At 40.8% G+C, this 18377-nt stretch overlaps 1 protein-coding gene across 24 annotated transcripts in view; it reads right to left on the bottom strand.

Annotated features, from left to right (window-relative positions):
• LOC109279056 (uncharacterized) overlaps positions 1-18377 on the bottom strand; it is a 309036-nt gene that overhangs the window by 278436 nt on the left and 12223 nt on the right. For 2 of the 24 annotated variants that reach the window (XR_008420471.1, XR_008420469.1), the window contains exon 2: positions 5308-5553. The exons of 21 other annotated variants lie outside the window; for them this stretch is intronic. Coding sequence is in view for 1 of the 3 variants with exons in the window: in XM_053897786.1 (XP_053753761.1) it covers positions 5377-5555 (179 nt within the window). In the remaining 2 variants the exon portion in view is untranslated. Of the gene's footprint in view, positions 1-904; positions 5556-18377 lie in introns of those variants that run through there. One more of the 24 variants, XM_053897786.1, reaches the window with a different exon arrangement.

The following is an 18377-nucleotide window of genomic DNA, read 5'->3' as shown; positions in this document are numbered from 1 at the left end:
TGTAAAGATTTTGTTAAATACCAGCCACCTAAAACTTAAATGCAAGAAAGAAGTCGACTTTAAATGCAAACAGTCCAGGCAAGGCTCTTCTTTGAAGAAATGGCCACTGGCTCTTTTGTTCTTTTATTTTTGCAGGAGACACGGTGAGGGATTTTGTATCCCCTTCCGTATCTTTTTGTGAAATCTAATCCTGTTTTGCTAGAGGTTTCCTTCCCTGTTCAGTTTGCCATGCCAGGGGGGTGAAAAGTTGCATTTTAACCCAGCATAGGGCTTTCTCAAGTTTATTAACACGGTACTGCTGAGGCAAGTCAGTCCCCCAGTGGCTATCCTGGCTCCCAGATGAAATATCCACTTTCCCCATGATATGTTATTGTAAATATAATACCGAAAGATTATTATATTTTGGACTAGGTGACTGATTCTGAATTTCCTGGCTCTACTGGAATGAAAATAAAAGACCACACAATATTGTAATGGGAACACATCTGGACAGACCACTTTTCCTTTCCTATGCATGGTGAGATTATGGGTTGAAATGTAAGACTCTTGGGTCTTTTCTTGTTTCGTGAACTTAAACAGGCAAACGTAGATCCACATCACCTGCACAGATAAATGAAGGCCTCTCCTCCAGTTAGGAACCTATCAGCCATGGATTATTCCATGTGATACAGGGGATGATGTTGTACTCCTTACATCTGCTATCTATCAAAATGGAAGAAGAGGAACACCTCTGAGTAAACCAAATGTGGTCACTTCAGGCTAATTAACTTTCTGCTCCTCTGTGGCCAAAGGCTGGACTGCAGTCCTACGAGGGTCACTTTGCAGGAAAATATGGACACAAGAGGAAACACTGGAGAGCAGATGGCTTCAGGAAAATCCCTAGAAAACCCACGATGCCAATACACTTAGCACGGTGGCAGTGTGAATCATTTGTAAGGTTTCTATTTTCTAACTGTCTGTGTCTTCTTCTCTAAGTCCTATGAAGGCAAGCATTGATTAAAGGAATGAAGAATTGAATGAAAGAAGGAATCAAAGCACCCCAGGAAGAGTACAGGATTTGCATTGGAAGCCTTATGTATGAATCCTAGGAGGTTTAATTCTGTAATCCTAATTTTTTAAACAAAATGCCTGTGTTCCTTCTACCATGCTGAGAATTTTAATCCTCACTTTTCTTCCCTGAAATAAAAATAGCTAATACTTTCTGAAAGTTGTTTGAGTTCCTCATCCTTGGATGACCAACAGTCCCAGTTTGCATGGGACTGACAAGGTCCCCAGGATATGGAACTTTTGGTCCTAAAACGAAGAAATTCTGGCAACGCCATGATGAGTGAGTCATGTTATGACAATGAACAGGTTGTTTTTTATTCATCTTGATCTCCTTAATCCCCCAAAGCTGTATCAGACCAGTATATACTTTAATTACTCCATTTCTCAGATGAGGCTATGAAGGCTCAGGCATGCTAAGTAACAAAAACAGAACTGTCAGGGCGCCCAGGTGGCTCAGTCAGTTAAGTGTCTGACTTCGGCTCGGGCCACAATCTCATGGTTTGTGGGTTTAAGCCCTGCATTGGGCTCTGTACTGACAGCTCAGAGCCTGGAGCCTGCTTCAGATTCTGTGCCTCTGTCTCTGTCTCTCAAAAATAAACGTTGTTTTAAAAATTAAAAAAAAAAAAATTCAGGACTGTCATATTCCGGAGGCTGAGGACTAGTCAGCATGAATCTACACTGCTTCACATCCAAAAAAGGGGAACTTTAGGAACCCCACCTCCTGGATCTTAACGTGGTGATTGAAATGATGATAATGAATTCAAGTGTAGCATGTGGCTATTTGCAAAGCCCTTTCTGGTTTCACTCTATAGTGAAGGGATGCCATTAAAACTAAGTTATAGTCAACCCAGGTTGACCATCTATTGGGAACTTTGTGGTCCGTTACTCTGGGCTCCAGTGAACTATTTTCACTTCTGTTTATGGAGAAGACACACAGAAGGCAGAAGAGGAAGGGAGAGAGAAATTAATCTCCATCAGCAAGTTATTTCCTCCAGAGGGACTTTCTGATCATTATTGTAACAAAATATGTCTTTCTCCAAAGTCTGTGCTAAGGTTGAGAGAGCAACTTTAACCGAGGAATAAATGAGGTGCCTTCAAGTGGTGAGGTTGTAAATTGCCCATCAGGTCTGAGGATTCATGGTTGGCTGCCTTCTTTCTATTTATCCCCAAGAGTTCCTGGTTTTCCACCTGGGATTGCTCATCCTAATATGTATTTTTCAGTTTAGCCAAATCTCAAAGTGATAGGCAAGAAGAAATTGAATAAGGTGGGAAAGACAGATGCATTCAACGAACATACTAAAAACTTTTTTCCAGGGGTAGGTCAAGCAGGCTTATGCAGTTTAACTGAAAACAAATTCCTTAGAAATGAAGCCTACAACTACATACCAGAGTCTTGAAGACAACACAGAAAGCTCACCTGTTTTCAATTACGCTTGATGATGGATTATATTTGTAAAATGTGATGATTTTTTTGGACACCTCTTTGCCACCACCCACCCCCGCAATGCCTTTACAATTGGGCACGAAACCTTATCTTGGCAGTCAAGGCTTTCTCCAACACATCTCCAGTCACCTTTTTCTCTGCTCTCCAATCTTCTTGTCAACCTGGACCTTCCTCTCTTGCCTCCACGCCTTTATTCAGGCCGATGCTTCCCCATTCTTCATCTCCACTTGTGAAACTGGTAATGGACACCTCTTTCTCCTCGTTTGCAGTTTGAAGCACCCTTTATTATTTTGGAGTACCGCTCTTGCCCAGGCTCAGTTCATGGGTTCCTGGGGCTGAACCTATTTTCGATTCTAGAACTGGGCACGTGATCTAGACCTGGTCAAACAGAGCTGCTGGTATATTTTGCTGGATTTATCAGGAGAGAGAGGCATTTTCTTTTTGCTGGAGTGATAAGAGCTGCTAACAGGGCGGGGGGCGGGGAGGGGGGGTGGTGTATGAGAGAGCTGGTGTCTATTCTTAGCTCCACAAGGAAGAAACCTGTCTGAAAACAAAGCCAGTGCAAAGTATAACAGTCAAGAGTTGGAGAGACTGTTCTCTTAGAGCATCATTTGGATATCCTGGATCCAAATGCCCCTGAGGCAGGATACCCCCAGATTTTTTTAAGTTAGCTAAGTCCATTTTTGCTTTAACTAGAGTTGAGCTTAAACTAGAGTTGGGCTTCTGTCACTAAAAACCAAAAACCCAAACGTCTCCATTATACAAACCCTACTCATAATTATGGGTTCTTTCAAAGGTCACCAAATTTCTAAAGCTTTCTTAGCTTCAAAAGAGGGTGAGCCTTTTTTATTTCAAAATGTCCTAGGACTCTGTATCTAATAAAAATTATCATTATTATTATAGATAAAGGGGAAAATACTAGGGAACAACATTGGATTTACTTAAGCCACCTGGCAGATTTTCTGATACATCTGATACTATTTTTTCCATCCCCTTTATGGTCACAGGTGTATTAAAAATTGTGCATAGTTTTTGCTCATTGTTGACAACTGTTAAATTAGCAAAATCCTTTTTGAAAGCAGCCTAAAAATGTACCAGAGTCAGGACAAGCCAACTCTTAGGGGTCTATTCAAATGAAACAATACAAAAGTAAAAGCTGTTCATTCCAGTATTCCTGAAAGAGCCCAACTGGAAATTATTTCAGTACTCCATAGCAATAGGCCATAGCCACTCCTTCCATTTCTGAAACCAGTTTTGAAACCCTCAGATATTTTCCTAGATACGATGATGTTCTTCTAGTGCCTGGATTAATGATTTCAACAGGCTACATTCCTGGAAAATGAGTCTCAGTCAGTTATTGGTGTGCAGGAACGATACCTGTGATCAATACCTGTGGGGAAGTGAGGTAAATTGACACTGGGCAGAGGGAAAATGAACTGTGATGCAGTCATAACAAGGCATCAGCCAAACCCAGGAGCCTGGAGCTGGAATGACCCTTCAGAGTTGTCCTGCATCACCTATCATTACACATGGGCTGCCTGTGGGAAAGAGACATGAATTTGGATGAAAAGGCAATCTTCAGTCAAGGCCAAGTCCTGAGGAGGGATTCAACCGAGAGCGTGAAGCAGCCAATGCTCCCAGCACTCGGGGGAAGGGGCATGTCAGGCCTGAGGGGGGATCTGGACTGTGTCGATCAGTGTCCTCTACAGGGGTCAACACTGACCCATGCTGAGCTGGTAAGATGCTGTTGTCTAAGAGTTTGAAATGGGAGACAAGGAAACCAGAAACGGGGAGGCAATATTACTACAGTGTTTGAGGCAAAGTCCACAAACTCATGTGATCCTCAAAACCACGTGGTCCCCTCCCTTCTCTGTGCCTGGTTGTTCAATGGTTCATTCGATTTCATTCGTTTCTGATACCAAGAAAACGTTAAATACTTTGCCAGCAATCCTCAGATTATTATGAATATGACGGATTATGCAGCCATCAAAATGATAATAATGTAATTTTTTAAATAATGTCAAACACAAAAGTGTGTCCAAATGTAATTGTAGGTGAAACTAACAAAACAGGAAGTAATATTTCTCTGTGTAAACATTAGTAAGTGAAAGTAACAAGTGCAATCAACGACACTATCAAAAAAGTGAACAGACAACCTACAGAATGAGAGAAAGTATTTATAAATCATATATCTAATAAAGGCCTAGGATCTAGAATCTTTTAAGAACTTTCAATAGCTCAACAACAAAAAAAGACAAATGAAAATTGGGGAAAGGACTTGAATAGGCCTTTCTCCAAAGAAGATATACAAATGGCCAGAGATGCTTAATGTCATTAAACATGAGGCAGATGTATATTGAAACCACAATGAGATAACACTTCACATCTATTAGGATTGCTCTTTTCAAAAAAAAAAAAAAAAAAAAAAAAACAAACAAGAACTGGAAATCACAAGAGTTGGCAAATACATTCAGAAACCCTTCAGGGGCACCTGGGCGGCTCAGTCAGTAGTTAAGGACCTGACTTTGGCTCAGCTCATGATCTCATGGTTTTGTGAGTTCGAGCCCCACATCGGGCTCCGTGCTAGCAGCACAGAGCCTGGATCCCGCTTCGAGTTCTGTGTGTCCCTCTCTCTGTGCCCCTCCCCCACCCCTGCTCACACACTCTCATTCTCTCTCTGTCTCTCTCTCAAAAATAAATAAACATTAAAAAAATTAAAAAAGAAAGTGAAACCCTTGGATATTTTGGGTGGGGATTTAAAATGGTTCAGCCATTGTGGAAAATAGTTTGGTGGTTCCTTAAAGAGTTAAACTTACCATAAAAAAATTACCATGCAGAGCAATTCCATTCGTAGTTATATACATAAAACAACTGAAGTCAGAAAGTCAAGCACAGGTACACGCAGTAGCTCTGTTCACAATAGGTAAAAGGCGGAAACAGTCCAAATGTCCATCACAGAGGAACGGATAAACAGATGGTGGCAGATCCGTACTTTGGAATATCATTCGGCCATAAAAAGGGATGAAGTATTGGTCCATGGTGCAGACTTCGAAAACATTACGCTCTATGAAAGACAGACACAAAAGGCCGCATGCTGTAGGGTTCCATTTCTCTGAAATGCCCAGAAGAGGTAAGTCCATTGAGATAGAATGTAGATTGGTGGTTGCCAGGCGACAAGGGGAAAGGGGAAATGGACCTGCTTCCTGTGTGCATGTGTGTGGGACCTCCTTTTGCAACTAGATAGAATTGGTGGTCGCGTGATATTGTAAGTGCACTCATCGCCACTGAACTGTTCACTTTAAGACAGTGAAAATGTGAATCTCACCTTGATTTTTAAAAAGGTAATAAAGATAAAAGATAACAGTGTGGGAGTCATTTGATGAGAAGTGGTTTTCAAAAATATATCACCATGCCATATGCCTATCAGCAAATTCTTTTTGCTTTGGGGTAAACAATTACTTGCCTCCTAAACGAATTATAATAGGTTAGTATGGGAGAAGTAATAGAGTCTGCGTGATCAGCATGCTTCCTGTGGAGAGAACGCCCCATGATAACACATCCCTCAACAATATAGCCTTGGATATCAAGTGCTTGGTTGCCGGCTCTCGTCCTTCACAGAAGTGTCCATCCTGTCATTTAATTAAGCTCAGTTTAATGCAGTGTTTCATTGTTAGCAGGTGAATATCTTGGACCTCACTTACATTATATTGGCAGGCTTTATCTGTAGCACCTTTGAAAAATGTTCTCATTAAGTCTTTTGTTGTGCATTTTCTACTATAAAACATAAGCATAATATAGTCCCTTCTTAACACTCATATAAGAATGGAAACAGGAAATAAAAATAGCCATCATCCGATCACCTAGAATGGAAGGGTTAAAGTTTGGTTTTACACGTACGTGTACACACCTACACGTATATACAGTTACACACGTGCGTTTTGGGCAACAAATAAATAGTATTATGCTGTATATGCTGTATTATTTTTCACTTTCTATCATGAGCAATTTTCTCTGTCATTATTCTTCTAAAATAGCATTTTTAATGTATAGCTGTACCATAACATATGAAACTGATTATCTCTTTCAGACGCGTAAGGTTTCTTCCCCAGTATTTCTGCAATCTAGTCTTTCATTGTGCTCCATTATTTTTTTTAATGTTTGTTTATTATGGGGGGGGGGTGAGGAGGGGCAAAGAGAGAGGGGGACAGAGGATTTGAAGTGGGCTCTGTGCTGACAGCAGCGAGCCCGACATGGGGCTTGAACCCACGAACTGTGAGATCATGACCTGAGCTGAAGTTGGACACTCAACTGACTGAGCCACCCAGGCGCCTGTCATTGTGCTCTGTTATAACCATTCTTTCTTTCATACATACATTCTTTGGTGGTGGGAGGTAGCTTCCAGTTTTTACTAAAATATTTCCGATTTCACTACAAAGAACAGTGGGATGGAATTCCTTGTATTTAAGCCTTTTTGTGTATCATTGTTTTCTCCAGACAACCTTTTTGGTTGAGATATAATTGATATATAACATTATATTAGTTTCAGGTGTACAACATAATAATTCCTTATTTGTGTATATTGTGAAACCTAGTTGAAATCCATCACCACACAGTTATAATTTAAAAAATTTTTTAACCTTTATTTATTTTTGAGAGACCAAGCGCGAGGTGGGGAGGCAGAGAGAGAGAGAGAGAGAGGGAGGCACAGAATCGGAAGCAGGCTCCAGGCTCTGAGCTGTCAGCACAGTGCCCAACATGGGGCTCGAACTCATGAACCTCAAGATCATGACCCAAGCTGAAGCCGGATGGACGCTTAACTGACTGAGCCACCCAAGTGCCCCCATAGTTATAATTTTTGTTCTGGTGATGAGAACGTTTAAGATCTACTCTCTTAGCAACTTTCAAATATACAATATTACATCCCCTGGACTTATGTCTTTTAAAACTGGAAGTTTGTACATTTATTCATTTTGCCCAATCTCCTTTCCCCTCCTCTGGCCACCACCAGTCTATTCTCTGTATCTAAGAGTTCAGTATTTTTGTTTGTTTGTTTGTTTGTTGTCATCAGATTCCACTTATAAGTGATATCATATTTATATTTCTTTTTCTGTTTTATTTCACTTAGTGTAATGCCCTCAAGGTCCATCCATGTTGTCGCAAATAGCAAAGATTTCCTTCTTTTATATGGATGAATAATATTCCATTGTGTGTATTTACACATTCACTATAGATAGATAGATAGATAGACCTAGATAATCTCAAATTCTTTATTCACCCATCCAGCCATCACCGGACTCTTGAGTTGCTTCCATGTCTTAGCTATTATACGTAAAGCTGCAATGAACATGGGGATGCATGTAGCTTTCTGAGTTAGTGTTTCATTTCCTTTGGATAAATACCCACAAGTGGAATTACTGGATCAGATGGTAGTTTTGTTTTTCATTTTCTGAGGCATCCCCGTACTGTTTTCCATAGTACCTGCACCAGTCTGCATTCCCACCAACAGTTTGTCTTTCTCCATATCCTCTCCAACATTTCCTATTTATTGTCTTTTTGATTAAAAAAAAAAAATATTCTAAGAGGTGTGAGAGATCATTTCATTGTGGTTTTGATTTGCATTTCCCTGATGATTAGTGATGTTGAGCGCTTTTGCAAGTACCTGATGGCCATCTGTATGTCTTCTTTGGTAAAAAAAAAAAAAAAAAAAAAAAAAAAAAAAGTTTTTAGATCCTCTAACCATTTTTAGTCAGATTATCTTTTGCCATTGAGTTGAATGGGTTCTTTATACATTTTGGATATTAACCCCTAATTAATTATACGTTTGGCAAATATTTTCTCCCATCCCAAAGGTTGCCTGTTCGTTATTGACAGTATCCTCTGCTGTGCAGTAGCTTTTTAGTTTGATGTGGTTTACTTGTTTATGTTTGCTTTTGTTGACTTTGCGTTTGGTGTCCAATCCAAAAGAAATCATTGCCAAGACCTAGGTCAAGGAGCTTACTGCCTATGTTTTCTTCTAGGAATTTTATGCTTTCAAGTCTTATATTCTTCATCCATTTTGAGTTTGTGTGTGGGGGGGTGTAGAATAGGGGTCCAGTTTCATTCTTTTGCATATGGCTGTTCAGTTTTCCCAGCACCATTTATTAAAGAGACTATCTTTTCCCCATGGTATATTCTTGGCTGCTTTATTGTAAATTAATTGGCCATATATTCATGGGTTTATTTCAGGGCCTTCCATTCTGTTCCATTGATCTCTGTGTCTGTTTTTATGCCAGGATCATACTATCTTGATTACCACAGCTTTATAGTATAGCTTGAAATCAGGAAGTGTGATACCTTCAGGTTTGTTCTTCTGCTTCCCTGCCCCCCCAATTGCTTTGGCTATTTGGGGTTGTTTGTGATTCCACACAGATGTTAGGATTTTTTTTTTAATTTCTGTGAAAACACCATTGGAATTTTGATAGACATTGTGTTGAATCTGTCGATTGCTTTGGGTAGTGTGGACATTCTAACAATGCTAATGCCTCCAGTCCATGGGCATGGAATATCTTTCCATTGATTTATGTCTTCTTCAATTTCTTTCATCAGTGTCTTCTAGTTAACAGTTATATTCTTAAAAAACAAATTCCTGCAACTGGATATATCTAGTCCAAAGGAAAATCTGGAAGTCTTTAATATGTTTTGACAAACTTCATGTTAGGTGATCCCAATTTCCCCTTCCAAGTATGGGTGTAAGATTGTGCTACTGTTCTACATTCTTGGCAAAATCGGGGTTCTCTCTAGTAACTACTCCCAACAGTATTATTTTACATGTTTTTTAAAATTTATTTTTGATTAGACAACATACAATACAGTTTAAATATCAAAGGAACCCAAGGGTGTACAGGGAGAGTCACTGTCCTGCCTACGTACACCATCCCATTCTGGGGGCAACCCATGTTAACAGTTTCTTGTGTATCCCTTCCAGAAGGAACCCATGTGTTAGCAAATGGTAGGAGTCTAAATATACTGTACTTTGCACTTATCTCTATATTCTGAACATAGCCTCTTCATTCTTTTTTTACGGTCACATACTTTTCTACTGCTGAATGTAATACCCTTAAAAGTCCCCTTTTGCTGGACATTTAGGTTGCTTTTCAGCTTTTGCTACCACAGACCACGTGTCTGTGAATTACCTTGTAAATCTATCACTTTGTACGTGCACACGTGTGTGTGTGTGTGCAAGTTCAGTTTCTGGGTTACTGGGTTCAAGGAGTTTTTTAATGTTTTTGCTATTGTCAAGAAGAAAAACAAGAAAAAGGAATGTGGGAGAAAAAAGAAAAAAAAATAGAAAATTTAGTGAGTCTGGTGTTTATTAAATAGTGGGGAATGTCACATATTTTTCCCAGACTGCACATCTCTGAAGTTTCTGGGTTTTTTTTTTTTCAGTAGTCTCCCTCATCGGTGAAAGGGGTTAGACATTTCAAAAGAGTAGGGGCAGGATAAAGAATGGGTGCTAAAAACCCAACAGCAAAACTTCTTCTCATCATACAGCAGCTGTTTTACCATCCGCTGAATTCCGATAAGGAGGAACAAATGCCTTCGAACAAGGAAGGCTAAGCCTTTAAGCCCTGGAGGTGATGTTACACATCTCTTCAGAAATACAAAATGAAAACACGTTTTGTATTGGAAAATAATTTTCCAGAGATGAGATCATCTACAACATAAAGGATTAAAACTTTAAAACCCCAGTTAATGTGCCTTTATTTAACAGTGAGTTTTTTTTTTTAAAAAAACTTTTTTTTTCATTTATTTTAAGTAAACTTAAAAAATTAACGTGCAAACAGCACGGTGTGCAAATCATAATTATATAGCTTAATGAAGCTTCACGGAGTAAACACATCCCTGTAACCACCGCCAAGATCAAGCAAAAGAATGTGACCAGCATCCCAGAAGCCCCCATTGTGTCCTTCAAAATCACTGTCCCCCCAAAGTGACCATTTTCAATCGCCATCAATTAATTTTGTCTATTTTTTAACATCATTATAAATGGAAAATGTAGGATTCAGTTTTCTGCGTCTGGTTTCTTTCGCTCGACATAATATAGAATTCATCCATGGTGTTATTTTTAATTTTGTGTGTGTCCGCAAATATTTACTAAGCATCTACCATAGTTAGGCACTATGCTAGGTACTGGGCAAGTGACGGCGATGATACAGACAAGACCTTGGTCTCCTAGAACTTCCGTAACTTTTGCCTCTGAAAATAAACATCTGAGGATTCAAAAGTCACTGCTTTTCAGGAAAACGGCACAGTACCTCAAAGGCATCCATTTATCTAGAAAGTCATAGGGATGGTCAGGCTAAAGCGTGTTCCAGTGGATTCCTGCATGTTCATCCATGGGACCTCCTAGCATCATTTACTCACTACATAAGAGACAGAAGCTTGCAGAATAAAAATCTCAGTTGCCTTTTCAGAGTTGCATTCCACAACAGCTCCTTGACTGAGTAACGGTAGTATGTCTGCCAGGCAAGACTCTGGGGAAGCTGTCTATAGCTTTGAAACGCTATTTCAAACATGTTTGTTTTGCAGAAAAATTCATAGAGTAACGGCCACACAATGGGTTTTTTTTTTCTATTAAGTTATAGTTTCTGCCCCTTTCTCAGTTTAAGAAATGGGCTGGGAGAAATACTTCTTGTGGTCAGGAGAGACTTTCAGTTAACCCCCCAAATCAGGAGACTGTTATTTCAAGACCTCACAGAAAGACAGATATTCTAGAACATGCATATATTAACTTCAGACTTGATGGTGATTATCGACATTTGTAAAAGACTTTAACACAATTTAATGAGTACAATATTGCAGTAATTAAATACATGCATTTATCAAAAGCTTTGAAAATATGAAGAGCATTAGAAATCAAATCCCTTTGCCCATCATCCTCAAATGTGTCCCCTCTCCCGTTCCACAGGTACGAATTTAGAGTGCATCTTCCTAGACCTCTTTTTAGATCTTTATGCACAAACACCTATGTGAGCTGTTCTTCACCTAAAGCACACGCACATCATGCTGCAACTTGCTTTGTCCTTCCAACGATGTTTTTTTAGATCTTGCCAATGGAGGTCTCCTGGTTCACTCCTTTGTCAATATTCTGCCATATGAACATGCCATTTTCTATAATGTGGCCATCCTTCTGAGGACACGTGGTCTCGTTTTTCACCATTACAAGCAACACTGTCATGAACATCTTTGACATGCATTCTTATGTAAGGGAGCAAGTGTTTCTCCAGGGAACACATCAGGAAGGGAATAGATCATGCCATTGCTTCTGTAAGGCCGTGTTTTTTGGGTCCTTAATGGTAAGGAGGCTCCCTGAAGGCTGGGTAGGGCTTAACTGTATCTATCGCCAGAACCCATCACAGAGCCTGCTAGCTAGTAACTGCCTTCCACAACGCAAGTGGAGGTCCTGCCATTTCATCTCTTTACTTCGCTATGTTTTGGTTGGCTCTTCTCTGCCTACCAGCCATTTAAAAGGTAGAATCCTAGGTCCTTATTCTTGGCTTTCTCTGGTTTCTCCAGAGTCTCTTTCTCTGGTCAGCAGCTCTCTTCCCTGGCTGCATATCAGAATCAAAAGGGGAGCTGTTAAATTTTTTTAACTTTTTTTTTTTTTTTGAGAGACAGAGAGAGACAGGGCATGAGTGAGGGAGGGGCAGAGAAAGAGGGAGTCATAGATTCCGAAGCAGGCTCTAGGCTCTCAGCTGTCAGCACAGAGCCCAACACCGGGCTCGAACTCATGGACTGCGAGATCATGACCTGAGCCGAAGTCACATGCTTACCCAGCTGAACCACCCAGGTGCCCCAGAAAGGGGAGCTTTTAAAATTTACCGGTGTCCATGCCCACTTTCCAGAGGTTCTGACTTAATTGGCCTGCAGTGGAGTGGGTCCCAGGTAATTGTGTTTTTTCTCCTGGCTTTCCATCTGATACCAATATGAGGTTAGAATGGAAAATCACTGCCCTGGGCTAGTGGTTGTCCAAGTGGAGACTCCAGTCAGTAGTACCAGCATCCCCTGGATTTGTTAGAAGTGTAAGTTCTAGGGGCCCCTGGGTGCCTCAGTCGGTTGAGCGTTCGACTGCAGTTCAGGTCGTGATCTCGCCGTTTGTGAGTTTGAGCCCCATGTTGGGCTCACTGCTGTCAACCTGTCAGCACAGAGCCCATCTTGGATCCACTGTCCCCCCCGACCCTGCTTGCACTCTCCCCACAATAAATAAATATTTACTAATTAAAAAAGAAGAAGTCTAAGTTCTTGGGTCTGACTGAAGAACTACAGAATCAGAAACTGGAGGCAGCTGTTTTAGCAAGCCCTCTAGATGATTCTAAATTATATTAACCAGATTTTGAGAACCACTGCCCTGGGTGAGCCCGTGCATTTCCCTGATTTTGGAAACATGTAGAAGACTTGCTTTTTTCTCATCTCCCACCTAAACTCCTGAACACCACCTGCCTAGGGGACGTTCCACTAGAGTGCCTCACCAGCATGCCCAGTGCTCCTGACCCCACTCCCACTTTCCCGAAGCCTTCTCCATCTTAGTGAATGACACCCTTTTCCTCCAAGTTGCTGGAGGCAGAAATGTGGAAATCACTCTTTAACTTTTTGAAAATAGGTAACATGCTCACGTAGCTTAAAACCCAGAAGGTGCCAAAAAGCAAACAATGAAAGTCTCCCTCCTGCCCTCATCTCCAATTATAGACTGAATATGCCCCCACCCCAAATTCATATTGATGAAGTCCTGACCCACAATGTGGCTATATTTAGAGACAGCGCCTTTTAGGAGGTAAAGTTAAATGAGATAAGCGTGGGGCCCAAATCCAATTAAGAGAGGTGTCCTTTTCCCTTAGAAGAGGAGGAAGAGACACCAGGAGTGCATGAGCATACAGGAAAGGCCAGGTGAGAACATAGCAAGAAGGTGGCCATCTGCAAGCCAAGGAGGGAAGTCTCACCGGAAAATAACCCTGCCAGCACCTGAATCTTGCACTTCCAGCCTCCAAACCTGTCAGGAAATACACTTCTGCTGCTTAAGCCCCCCAAGCCTGTGGTATTTTGTTATCGCAGCCTGTGAGGTTTAATTTTATGCGTCGCACACAGGGTGGCGAGATATTTGATCAGGCACTGTTATTCTGGGTGTTTCTGTGAGGGTGTTTTAGGATGAGATTAATGTTTAAATTGGTACACTGAGTAAAGCAGCTTGCCCTCCAGGATAAGAGTGGGCCTCATCCATCCGTCTCTTTTGTTTGAATGGAACAAAAAGGCTGACCCTTCCTCAAGTAAGAGAGAATTCTTCCTGCCTAACTGCCATCCAACTGGGACATCTACTTGTGCCTTCAGACTCTAACTGAAACACAGGCTCCTCTTGGGGCTTGAGGCTGCTGGCCTTCCAATGGAACTAAACCATTGACTCTTGGTTCTCAGGCCTTTAGACTTGGACTAGAAGTAACCCATCACCTCTCCTAGCTTGCACTGAACTCACTCCGCAGGTCTGGGGACCTGACAGCCTCCATAATCACATAAGCCAATTCCATATAATAAATTCCCTATAAGAAATATAGATACTAATAGGTATATAGTGTTAATATGTATATAATAAACACAAACGTATACACACACACACACACACACACACACACACACACACACACACACCCCTTCTGGATCAGCTTTTCTGGAGGACCCAATGCAGCCTTAGCAGACTAAGAATAGATCCCCAGTGTTTTTCACACACACACACACAGGCACACACAAAAAAGCACCGTATTTATCAAGATTTTACGTGATAGCTACAAAAACTAGTATTAGCATAGTTTTAATTTGAATTTTTTTTATTATGTGTAAAACCGAGTATCTTTTTACAGGTACACATCATTTGCATTTCTTTTCTCGTAAGATATCAATTGATAGGTTTTGTAGATTTTTCTTTTGGCTTGAAGGAAAGATCTCTGTGTTTTGAGCTGAAAATATCATTTCTCAGTCTGTCAGTTATTTGACTTTTGGATTTGGATTAGGATGTTTCTTCTCACGCAGAATTTGTTTTTGTTTTGTAAAGAAGTTAAATGCCTCAACTTTTTTTCTCATGTGGCTTGTAGATTTCTGAATCATGATTAGGAATCCTTCCTTATGCCACAGATACCAAGTATTTCCTCCTATTTTCTTCTAAATCTGTCTTGATTTAATTCTTATATTCAACTCTTGATTTATTCAATATGGATCAAGCATGTATTGAAAGTGTGAGATAAGATTCAACTGAACTATTTTTAGTTAGTTTGTTTTGAAACCACATGGCCACCACGTCATTCTTTCATTGTGTTGCGAACCATCTTTTCCCAGAAAGTTTCTAACGTCGTCTGTTTCAGAAACTAAATTCTCACAGTTAGCCCTGTTTCTAGATTTTTCTAGTCTCTTCCATTGAATGTTCTCCTAATTCACAGATCAACATCCCACTATTTACTTATTGAGACTTTATATTATATATTAACATCTAGTATTAATACTACCAACGTGGAGATCCAGTGTTTTCTGAGCTGCTCTTTTTTGTTTATCTTCCCAAATATACTTTGGCTCAATTTATCTCATTCCAACAAAACAAAAAATAACAGAAACAAATTGTGGGTATTTGTACTGGGGTTCTAATCATTTGTAAACTGTCTCAGGGAGAATGGATGGGCACCTCTGTGATAGTCAGGCATCCTGAGAATTGGCTGTCTTTCCGTATACTCATATCTCCTCTGAGGACTTCATTAGTGTTTTTAAAATATTGTTCACATAGGCAGTACAGATTTCTCGTTATTTCTTCCCAGTGATTTTGTTGCTATTGTATGTGTGGCTTCTATTCCTGTATATTCTCTGTCTGGTTGTTATTTGTGTACATAAAAGATAGCAATGGCTGCAGTCAGAACTATGGGACTTGATGTAAATTAAAAACATTAAATTTTAAAAAATAAGACAAATTTAAAAAACAACAGGAAAAAAAATAATAACTATGGGACTCATTCCTGATGTCCCTCCTCTCTCATCCCTGCTGTAACATCCTTCAGAACCATGTCATGTTGAACTAACCTTCAAAATACACTCTGCACGTGTCTAAATCCTGCCACCTCCACTAACACCACCCCAGTTCAAGCCATGATGCCCCTCAGGAACAACACAATACCCCTCCTCGACCCTAAACAAAGCTGCCAGAGGGATCTTTTCAAAACAACAAGAGCATCTGGTAATCCCCCTGCCTAAACCATTTCCATGGCTTCCCTTGCACCCAGAATCAAATGCACCCCAAGGCCCTCTATCACCTGGCTCCTGGCTCCCTCCCTGCCCCCCACCCCCTGGAAACCATCTCTGTTCACAGAACTCCAGCCACAAGGCGTCCTTTGGGTTCAGAAACACTCCCACCAATTTCCTATCCCAGACCCTGCCCTGTTGTTCTCTCTGCCACGGATATTTTTTCTTTCCATTCCTTAGGGGGCGGGCTCCTTCTTATTCACCAGATCTCAGTTTACCTACCACTTCTCTGTTCACCCTTTTAATCTCCTCCGAAATACTTAGAACAATGTTGAATTATATACCTGTTCATCTCTTCACTCATTTTGTGTTTGTCTTTCCCACTAGAGTGTGAACTCCAATGCTATCTGCAAAGTACATGGCATATAGCAGACAGTCAAGAATATGTACTGAATGAATGAACAAATGGCTTCTCACTTTGTACAGTGAGGGGCTGAGAACGCTTTTACTTTTGTCCTGTTACTCAGCTGTTATTCTGCATTCACATTTTAAATGCACAGTTACTGTGTATCAGATGCTTGTATTTCTTTTCTTTATTTGTATTCAATTTTTTTAATGTCGTATCTTATTTTTGAGAGACAGAGACAGAGCGTGAGCAGGGGAGGGGCAGAGAGGGAGGGAGACATAAAATCCGAAGCAGGCTCCAGGCTCTGAGCTGTCAGCACAGAGCCTAACGTGGAGCTTGAACTCACAGAGCACGAGATCATGACCTGAGCCCAAGTCGGACGCTTAACTGACTGAGCCACCCAGGCGCCCCTGAAATGCTTATATTCCTAAGTCACAGTCTTCTCTCTAAAGCCTGACTTGCCTATCATAAATCTCTTCCTAGTGCTTGTTCATATATACATAATATATATGAGGTTATTTTCAAATAATGAAACACATACTGAATGGTAGAGAAAAAGCTGAAGTCATGCATAATTCATGAGAAAAATTTCTCTAAGGATGGTGAAACCATATTTTCTTTATATATTATCTTTTTTACTTTAAAAAAATCAACTTTTCTCATCAAGAAACATATATTCTTGTTGTAAAGATTATTAAAAATATGGAGATGGGTATCAGAAATGTAGAAAGTATGAAAGATTTCCATAATCCCCAGTCCCAGAAAGCACAGCCCTGTGGCCATGCTTTGATGTATAGCCACCTTTCTAGATTTTTTTTTTCTATGCATACCCTGTTTTAGTACCGGCTGAGATTTTGTTATTTTTTTCTTTTTACCATTCTAGGACCCAATTAGACAAACAATTCTGTAACTTGCTTCATAAAACACCTTGGACATGTTTATGTGCTACAACACCCAGTTCTTCCGTCCTCTTCGATCATTGTCTAATACTTCATGGCACTTGTGGTCTCTTGACTGTGCCTTTCCCTTCTCACCTGACTGGTAAGGTGGGGAGGGGACGGTCTTGAATTGTCCCTTTTTCTATTTCTAGGACCTCTGCCACACCGGGACCTACAGACCAAAGTCACTGCTCAGGGAGTCCTTTCTCTACTACGACCTCCGTTTTGCCAGAAAAGGTACCTTAGAGCAAATATGAATTTTGTGAGGTACAGATTTGCTTTCATAATTAATGAACTGAATAATCTACCGTATGAAGTGTTGATTTAAAACGTATATGCAGGGACCCCTGGGTGGCTCAGTCATTTAAGCATCTGACTTCGACCCAGGTCATGATCTCTCAGTCCGTGAGTTCGAGCCCTGCGTCAGGCTCTGTGCTGACGGCTCAGAGCCTAGAACCTGCTTCAGATTCTGTGTCTTCCTCTCTCTCTGCCCCTCCCCCACTTGTGCTCTCTATCTCTCAAAAATAAACAAACATTAAAAAAAGAAAAGAAAGGATATGCAGGTGATTTTGTGTGGCCTGCTCTAACTAGAATTCAGGCACCAATGTCACTGTGAGAAGATTGCCCAAAAGAAAATTCTACCTCCAAACCCCCACTTCTTGTAACCGTACCTCTTGCACAGAGCCCAACAGTAGCTGAAGCTTATTCCAGTTATGCTTGCCGTGACTGCCACTGATAGGTACTGTTTTTGAGTGGGGCAAAAGAAAAGTGCAAAGGCAGTTATTTTGCCAACATCTGATAGGGACGCGACAAGGCACTAATTGCTAGGCTTACATTTCAGGAAGCAACCTATTTTGTGTTATTGGTGCCAAGGAATACAAGGGCAGTGCATGGTGAATATGCCACTTACAACTGGCATCCATCTGATGTCACATAATCTCCATGCCAGGTCAGGCTGGGACATGGGACACGTTTAGGTTTTCGCACATTAATTGGGAAAATGAAGGTATTCCTCCCTGCTTCCCCTCCGCCCAGCCTCTCTCCATTGTCTTTGGTGGTCACAGTAGCTGAGATATTTTGAAAAGTTCTTGGAAAACCTTTGTACTGGGCCCCCGCAGAAACTCATCATGGGGAATTCAAATCCTATCCCACTTGTAAAATTCCAAGGTAAGCTTGGCTGTACAATGTTTTTATAGCAAGAACCAGGGCGCAGCCTGAACACTAAGATGCAGGGCTAAACTGAGGGTCACCGGAGTTTACAAAAGTGGTTGTAGCAGCAAGACTATTGAAGAAGACT

This window comes from Panthera pardus, unplaced genomic scaffold, assembly GCF_024362965.1.
Source record: "Panthera pardus isolate Hobbes unplaced genomic scaffold, ASM2436296v1 HiC_scaffold_8, whole genome shotgun sequence".
Lineage (NCBI taxonomy): Eukaryota > Metazoa > Chordata > Mammalia > Carnivora > Felidae > Panthera > Panthera pardus.
This window is presented reverse-complemented; position numbering and strand designations above follow the sequence as displayed.